General features: G+C 46.2%; 1 protein-coding gene across 3 annotated transcripts in view; it reads left to right on the top strand.

The window, feature by feature from the left end:
* The window catches only part of NT5C3A (5'-nucleotidase, cytosolic IIIA), a 61,082-nt gene that overhangs the window by 34,345 nt on the left and 17,770 nt on the right, over nt 1-8,967 (top strand). For 2 of the 3 annotated variants that reach the window (XM_007669780.2, XM_039910052.1), the window contains exon 2: nt 3,836-3,887. The exons of the other annotated variant lie outside the window; for it this stretch is intronic. In XM_007669780.2, the coding sequence (XP_007667970.1) occupies nt 3,885-3,887 (3 nt within the window). In that variant the 5' untranslated portion in view covers nt 3,836-3,884. The remainder of the gene's footprint in view (nt 1-3,835; nt 3,888-8,967) is intronic. 3 annotated transcript variants of the gene reach the window in all.

Genomic DNA, 8,967 nt, shown 5'->3' with positions numbered 1-8,967 from the left:
CAGCCCCCAACCCCCTCCTTCCCCCGCACACATGCATAGACTCCCCCCATCTCCATTTGTAGGACCCCTTCTTGGACCGAAGTAAGGTGTAAATAAGACCCATGGGGGACAGGGACCGTGTCGGATCTGATTGTTTTGCACACATCCCAGTGCTCTGCCCAGTGCCTGGCACTTCATCAATTCCATAATTGTAAATTAATTACTGATGGTATTGGTTAAGTGCTCACCGTGTGCCAGGCACTGAGGTGGAGACAAGCAGATTAGGTTGGACACAGTCTCTGTTCCACATGAGGCTCACAGTCTTGATCCCCATTTTACAGATGAGATAACTGAGGCACAGAGATGCGAAGTGACTTGCCCAGGGTCTCAAACAACAAGCAAGTGGCCGAGGCGGGATTAGAACCCACGACCTTCTGACTCCCAGGTCCGTGCTGTATCCACTGTGCCATGCTGCTTCTCTAAGAGCTAGACATTTGCACAGGCCAGATTTCCGGGGTGGATTCCCACGGGACTTGAGCCTAACAAACCTTAGAAAATTCAGGATTGATCGGCCAAGGCCCAAATCACCATAATAATACTACTAATAATATCTGTGGTTACTGTGCTGTGTCAAACATTGCACTAAGGTGGATAGAAGATAATCAGATCAGACAGACTCCGTTCTCACAGTCTAAGCGGGAGGGAGAAGAGGTATGGAAACCCAATTTTACAGACCAGGCAACTGAATCACAGAGAAGTAAGGCGACTTGCCCAAAGTCACACAGGCACGGGGCGGAGCTGGGATTAGAACCCAGGTCTCCTGATGCCAGGCCCTGGGCTCTTTCCACTAAAACCCACTGCTTCTCTAAGTAGCCCAGTGGGCTCTGATCTAGGCTCAGCAGAAACACTAGCAGTAACTCGAGTAATTTATACCGAAATGTTCGCTTTCGATTTCATTTATCTCCCGTTGAGTATCAACCAAAGGTATTTACTGAGCGCTTATTGTGGGCAGATCACTGTACTAAGCTCCTGGGAGAGTACAGTGCAGCAGTCAATCAAGCACTCATATTTACTGAGGGCTTATTTTGTCCAGGGCACTGTATTTTGTCCAAGCACTTACTTGGGGGGAGGATACTATATAACAATATAACAGACATGTTCCCTGCCCAAAATGAGCTTCCAGTCTACAACATTCCCTGCCCACAAGGAGCTTTCAGAAGAGAAGAGCTTATTTCCCTCTCCTTGACAGCCCAGACTAGAAGAGAAGAGGGGGCAAGGAGGAGCAGGAGGGAGGAAGATGTCAGAATCTAGGTATTCGCTCAACTATTCCTGTTGCCCTGTAAACCTCTTGGTCTCTTAAAAGAATTCTCCAACTCCCCTTGCATCCAGTGGTTTGGGATTTTTTTTTTCACATCCCCTAATTTGGTTTTTTTGCCATTTGAAACCCAGTATAAGGGTTTGAAACCAGTCGATTATGACATTAGTAATAGGAATAGCAGCATTTTATCGAACACCCGTTTGGGGCAGGGAACTGTACTAGACGATTGGGAAGTACAGAATAAAGAAGTGACGTGTTCCCTGCCCTTAGGACGCTTATACTCTAATGGGAGGGACAAACATAAAAATAGATATTCAGTGAAACAGATTAAACAGATTAAAAAAAAACAGATACACACCCACACGGGTGCTAAGGAGTGTGTAAAAAAGGTTTGTGAGCTAATCAAAAGGATATCGTGACTCAGATTACTTGGAAATTACTTAGGGAAAGCTTTTTGGAAGGATCGTGGTAGGGATTCTACTTAATTTTACTCTTCCAAGCAGTTAGTTTATTAATAATAATAGTAATAATAATGATGATGGTATTTGTTAAATGCTTAGTTTATGTGCCAAGCACTGTTCTAAGCACCGGGACAGATACCAGGTCATCAGGTTGTCCCACGTGGGGTTCACAGTCTTAATCCCCATTTTGAAGACGAGGTAGCTGAGGCCCAGAGAAGCTAAGTGACTTGCCCAAGGTCACGTAGCAGACAAGTGGCGGACCGGGATTAGAACCCACGTCCTCTGACTCCTAAGCCCGCGCCCTTGCAACTAGACCTTGCTGCTTCTCCTAGTTTAATGCTCTGCACACAGTAAGTGTCCGATAAAGTCCATTGGTTGATTTTGAAAGTGGGATTTTAGGAGGGATTTGAATGCACGGAGGAGCCGTTATCTGTATCCTCTGTGGAGGGAGGGACCTCTCGGCCGAGAGAACAGTGTGAGCCAGGGGAAAGAGGTGCAGTTCTACAGGTTGGCTTAGGAAGAGCTGACGGCAGGTTGAGAAACAGCCAGCGAAGAGAACATATAGGCAAGATGGAGCTACGTGTGACGAGCCTTAAAACTGACCCTGAGGAGTTTTGGTTCCTCACGCAGGGAAACACGAAGCCAGAGGGAGGTTTTGAGAAGAGGAGAGATGTGGGTCGAGTGATGCTTCGGGAAGTTGATCCGGGGAGCAGTGGGCAGTGCAGATTGGAAGGGGACAGCTCGAGAGACCAGCAAGGAGGCCAGCGCGAAAGTCGAGGCGAGGCCAGAGCAAGTACCGGGGTAGAAGCAGTTTGGGTGGAGAGGAAGAGGTGGGTCGAGGAGCCGCGCAGGAAACACCTACAGGATTTGGCAGTGAACGGGGTGTGAAAGTTAAAACGAGAGCAAAGCGTCAAGGACGGTTCCAAGGTTGGAGCCTTTGGGGCCTAGCGAGAAGAGGATTTAACCTCTTCTCATCAAACTACTTTCGTGCTTAAATAAACAGATGTTTACGCATTCTTAAATGCTATAATAATATGGAGGCTTTTTTCTTATAGTGAATTTACAGTACATGTATACATATGCAGAGATAGTAGTGAAGGGTTCTCGTTCTTTGTGCCTCAGGAAACCACTCCCTTGAGAGGGGGTTTTGCCTAGCTTTTATTAAAGCGCTCCCCAGACGACAAAGAACAAGATTGTCGGAAAGATTTTCGCAGAAATCAGTCCGTGCTTAAATTTAGGAACCGGCAGGCCACGGAAACTTCACCCCGGTAGCGGAACTCTTGGAGAGGGGGCGCGTTCTCAGAGAGATTCTGTTCCGGGATCAAGGACTGCACCTGTTCTCCCTACCAGTTGTCTCGCACGGGGCATAAGGATTAGGGCGAGAGAGGGTGGCTGACTTAGCCCAGACCGTCACCACTCCCGCAAAAATAACTCAAGCGCCTGTCCTGGCGGTCCTAAGGCATTCCGTTCCCCTCTTAGTCGTCGTTCGGCGGTGTCTAAGCAATGCTCACCCCAGGGGGAGGGAGCCCGAAAAGGAGGACTTCTGAACTGTCGTGGACATATATAATGTTCAGGAGATTTGCTCTCCAGGCCTGTCACGGATACAGCTCGACAGGCAGCAGTAGCGTCTTGGAGCCACAGGACGGGTCTACTCTTTGTTAACCAGATCAGCAAAATGGCGGCTTCCTCATTAGCCGCCCAGGATGCTCTTTTGAACGTCCCCAAAGAGATTTTCCACTGAAGGCACCAAGGGAACTGCTTACCCTGGAAAGAGGCGTATCTTGATCTCTGTGTGGTCTTCTTGTCGAGCGCAGTAATTCTCCATCGGGGCTCGATCCAGCCAAAATCGCCGTCCCAGTTACGAGAGCGCTCAGGCTGGAAAGGGACCAAACAACTGTAATCCGTCTTCGGAGAGACAGTTCCGTGTCACGAATTGGTATTAATCCCTACAGGTTATTGAAATCCTAAAGTGTCGTTTAACATGATGCGGTCGCTACATCTGCAGCTTGAGACATACGTATTATACATACCTTTTTCTCTTTTCTTTTGCCATGACTTTTCACCTGGAATAATCCAGAAGTTTGGATAGTCGAGCTACGAATAATCAAGATCCTGCTGTGGTCGAAATGGTGGGTATCTCCAGTAGCATTCAGCTACTTCGGTCACTCTCTGCTTTAACCGTCTCTACCTCCGAAGGTCTCAGATGCATCTCAAAATTGTGTGCAACTGCAGCTGTAGGGAATTTTTTGCCAAGAAGAACTCAGCTATAAAGTATTTGAAAAGGAATCTTAAGATGGTCTTCCTTAAACATCTGCCATCGGCAAGAACCATTTGTTTATATTACCGTAGTCTGCTTTTTAATGCGTGTAAATGACATGTTCTGTTGTTTCTTAGAGCACAGAAGTCAAAATCCTTGTCTTTTCAAGTGCATTCACTTTGAATTCCAATCGCAATCTCTCCAGCTTTTGCCCCGGCCTTGGCCTCCCCAGTTCTCAACGCTCCCAAGTATTTCTTTTTTTCCACTTTAGGAAAGGAGTTTGATAAATATGTTGGGCCCCTTATTTGATGAGACCTATGTCATGCACAAATTGGAGCCCATGGAGTCCTTCATGTGAGAACAGTGCCTAGCACATAGTAATCGCTTAACAAACACCATTAAAAAAAATTCCGGACTTTCTGATTCTTCCACATCCACCACTGATGGAGTTTGAATACCAAGTTCCAACAGGCTATGAACAGTCTTCATTCATCAGTGCTAACACTCCCAACTGTGAGTTCATTCCAGTGTTCCTATCAGGAGATCACATTTGAGAAACTACTGTGTGCAGAGCGCTGTGCTAAATTCTTGGGAGAATGCAATATAAGTAGAGAAGCCGTGTGGCTCAGTGGGTGGAGCACAGGCCCGGGAGTCGCAAGGACGTGGGTTCGAATCCCAGCTCTGCCACTTATCTGCTGTGTGAACTTGGGCAAGTCACTTCACTTCTCTGGGTCTCAGTTGCCCTTTCTGTTAAATGGGGATTAAGGCTGTGACTCCTATGGGGGACGGGGACCATGTCTATCCTGATGAACTTGTATCTACCCCAGATCCTAGTACAGGCCTGGCACGTAGAAAGTGCTTATCAGATACCAGAAATAAAAAAACAAAAGATGTGGTTCCTGCCCTCAAGAAGCTTGCTATCTATTCAGGGAGACAGGCAGGTGCAAAGTATTTACAGATAGGCGTGGTTTTCTCTTGGAACATAGCATGCCATAAAGAAGGAATTCCTTGGTGAAAGAAACAAAGTTATCGAATGTAACCTTATAGGCAAAGGATTACAGTACGGCTCAGTCAAAAGAGCACAAGATGGGACCCCAGTCTTGATTATACCACTTGCCTGCTATGTGAAAGTACTTAAATTCTCTTTGCCTCAGTGTTTTTTTTTGAAAAACGATGGCTAAAGTAACTGTTCTCCCTCTCTCACTGGCTGGGAGCCCCAGGGGGGACAAGGATTGTATACAATCTGATTATCTTGTATCTGCAGTGTGTGGCATATAGGAATATGTTATTATCGCTATTATGGTATCTCGGGGCGTACAGTATACGCAGATAACAATTACCACGCTACCACCGGCAAATACCCCCTTTCAAGCCAGGTGACGATTAAAGAAAATCAGAACCGATTTCCGGTTTCTGACTTAACATTCACTTTTCAACTTTTAGCATCCAGACGAGTACTTTGAGATTCTCAGAAGAAAAGTACTTCAGAATGTTTGTGATCTTTCCAAAAGGAAATCTAAAAAATACTCTGTCGGGCCAAGTAGTGTTCCTCACCAAACCCAAAGAACGACAGTAGGGAGGTAGATAATGTAATTTCTAATTGTTGAAGCAATGTTCCTTATGCCAATTAGCTTAGGACTGTGGGTGTTGAAACTGTATATGGTTTCTGACTGGTTATGGAACTGCCTCTAGTAATGAACCAGTGCCTACACAGGCCCACATTTGGAGTTGCGGAAGCAAGGGACGGGTTAATTTGAAGCCGCGTCATCTCTGTGCTCGTGACTTATTTGTGTGCGTAAACCTTTGGGAAATATGGGGGAAGCTGTCGGCAGGGCGGGTCGTGGATCGCTGGGGAAGACGTACAGATAGATTCTCCAAATTCACGGCGGGGAAGGAGTTCTACTTTTGATTTCATGAATCTGGGTTTCCCGAGGCCCAGAACGGTTTGGGAACACTATCTTGCAGCGGCCTGCGGTTGCTTTGCTTCACTCTGAAATTAAGAGAGACCCTCAGAAGAGGGTAGTGGAAAAGAGTGAGATATTCCAATATTGGCAGGAGGAGGAGAAAGGAAATGAAAATAGCATAATGGCCCGGGAATATCCGGAGCCAGAAACTGAACTCTGGCCTTCGTGGATGAAGGATTCCTGTCAAATTGTTATCCCGGGGAGGGGCAGAAGAAGTCCGCACTGCAGGTGCTTAAATGGATACTGGGGCCAAAAAGCAAGGCCGGGGTTCTTCGGCAATTATTTTTCCAAATTTAAAGATAATTCTCAAGGATTTTCCTTCTCCCTCTCTCACTTCCTGAGGACAACAGACTTCAGGTGGCTCTTCTCTGGAGGATGATCTGTCACATCCGCTGAATAAGCCTATTAGAATCATAGAAATTCAGAGAGCGCCTTCCATTTTTTGAGTGAGCAGTTCTTTGTAATGAGATGGGAAACTTTGAAATCTGTGGAACTGCCTTATATTTTAATGTGTGACTGGCTGTAATTTATTGTATCAGATTTTACCTGAAACGGATGGGTAGACAACAGCTTATCGTATTTAAACAGATGGAAGGAACAAAAGTACCGCACAGTTTGTCATTAACTGAAGTACAATTTGTAAAACTCGCAAGACTGTTAAGAGTCCATTTTTGCCTCTGCTGCTCTTTTTTGGTTTATTTGTAGTTGGAGGTAAATATAGAGGCTATTTTTTGCTAGGTTTGCTTTAGTTAGGTCATCGTGTTTATTTCTGAAGTATACAAGTTTGTCTTGAACTAATTCTACATTATCACGAAGTCATCGGCTCATTTTGGGAAACTATAAAGTCAACACGGGTCAAGAAGACAGCGGTCCTATCAGTATTACTTGGTGAAGCTTAGCAAGTAAATTGTAGTTATAGTGCTCCACGCCCTGAGGTGCTGAAGAAATACTCATTGACTGACAAATATGCCAAACTGATTGCGTAGTTACCTATCTGCTGTAATTGCCATAAGTAAACCGGCACAACAGGGAAGTTTGTGAAGAGGGAGGAACGATGATGAAATGAGTCTGTTTAGAAGCTATTGTTTTCATACCTACATCATGGTAGGGAATCAGTAAATGGGTGCCTGCGTATTCAAGAGAACACTCCATTAAAAATAAAGGAGGCTATACATATATATATATATATATATTTTATATATATAGTAAAACATATATATATATTGCAATATATATATATAAATATATTCTGTCATCATTTTAAATCTCAGGCCCATTCATCTGCAAGACTTTGTGGCCTTGCCCAAGCAGCAGGATAACTTTCCCCCTCCCCGGGAGAGATAATAATGATGATATTGGTTCAGCACTTACCCTGTGCTCTGTACTAAGTGCTGGGATAGATACAAGCAAATCGAGTTGGACACAGCCCCCGGCCCATGTGGGGCTCACAGTCTCATTCCCCATTTTACAGAGAAATGAAGTGACTTACCCAGAGTCACACAGCAGAAAAGTGGTGGAGCCGGCATTAGAACCCACGACCTTCCGACTCCCGGGCTCTCTCCTAAGCGCTCAGCAAATGCTATTGAATGAATGAATATCCACTGCACCGGCGAGGTCTCGCTTAAAAAAGGATGGATTACGGGGAGGAATAGTCCGTGTTGTGCATGTACCCGATGGCCTAAGCCACCATTAGGATGTTTGCAGAAAGCACAGGTTTCCATAGAAACACCTGCCCTCAGAAACAGGTGTCGGCGGGGGAAGGGAAGTTGGGATTATTCTAGAGCTCCTTGATAGACTCTATCCAATACCCTTTAAAGTGTATTTATCTCACCTTGGAAACGTGCTGAAAACTTCTGTGCATCTAAACTCACCTGTCTCTGTCAAGTAGACAAGGGCACGGGGCCCAGGACGGGGCTCAGGACAATCAGGCGGAGAGGAGTTAGCATTTGGGCTTCATATCTTACACCGCTATTGTACAGTTTTCTCCTGAAGGGAAATTAATACCTCTTACTCTTCCATCGTTCCCTTCTGAGGACCGCTAAGTTCCTTTCCTTGACTCCCCGAAGAATTTTTGGCTGATGGCCTAGGGGAGAAAACACAGGCGTAGAGGTCGGGAGACCTAGGGTCTAGGCCCGGCTCTGCCACAGGCCTACTGTGCGACCGAGGGCAAGTCGCTTAACCTCTCTGGGCCTCTGTAAAGTGAGAATAAAAAAGGACCTTGAGTGGGACAGGGACTGTGTCCAATATGATAACCGGTACTTAGGACGTAGTAAATGCTTAATAAACGTGATGATGATGATTTCTGAGGTTTACTGAGCTTGTGGAGGGGCGGGGATCGAGGAGTCTACTAATTCTGTTATGATGTACTCTCCCAAGTGCTTAGTAGAGTGCTCTGCACACAGTAAACACTCGATATGATTGATTGATGCGAGGTATATGGTAGGTCCATCTTTTTGGGGGCTTTTGTCTGTCCCTGTCCTTCTAGACCTCTCGGCCTCCTTCAGTAGCACTTGAAACACTTCTTGAGCAACCTTCCTCACCGAGTCCTCCTTCTCAGTGTCATTTCCTGGCTCCTCTTCCACCTCTCATCCCCTCACTCTTGCCGCCCTGCAAGGCTCTGTTCTAGGTCCCCTGTGTTTCGGCTCTACCTTCACACTCTCATCTGCTCACATGGCGGGTGACCACATGGATGAGGGTGCGCAGAGCACTGTCCTAAGCGTTTGAGAGAGTACAGAGTTGGTAGACTCCTTGTAACCCCCATCACGAGCTCAGAAATCCTATTTGAAGCAGCATGGCTCAGTGGAAAGAGCATGGGCTTGGGAGCCAGAGGTCATGGGTTCGAATACCAGCTCTGCCACTTGTCAGCTGTGTGGCTGTGGGCAAGTCACTTCACTTCTCTGTGCCTCAGTTACCTCATCTGGAAAATGGGGATTAACTGCGAGCCTCACGTGGGACGACCTGATTACCCTGTATCTCCCCCAGCGCTTA

The sequence above is a fragment of the Ornithorhynchus anatinus genome, chromosome 21 (genome assembly GCF_004115215.2).
Source record: "Ornithorhynchus anatinus isolate Pmale09 chromosome 21, mOrnAna1.pri.v4, whole genome shotgun sequence".
Lineage (NCBI taxonomy): Eukaryota > Metazoa > Chordata > Mammalia > Monotremata > Ornithorhynchidae > Ornithorhynchus > Ornithorhynchus anatinus.
Note: the sequence above shows the minus strand (reverse complement) of the source record. Positions and strands in the feature narration are given on the sequence as shown.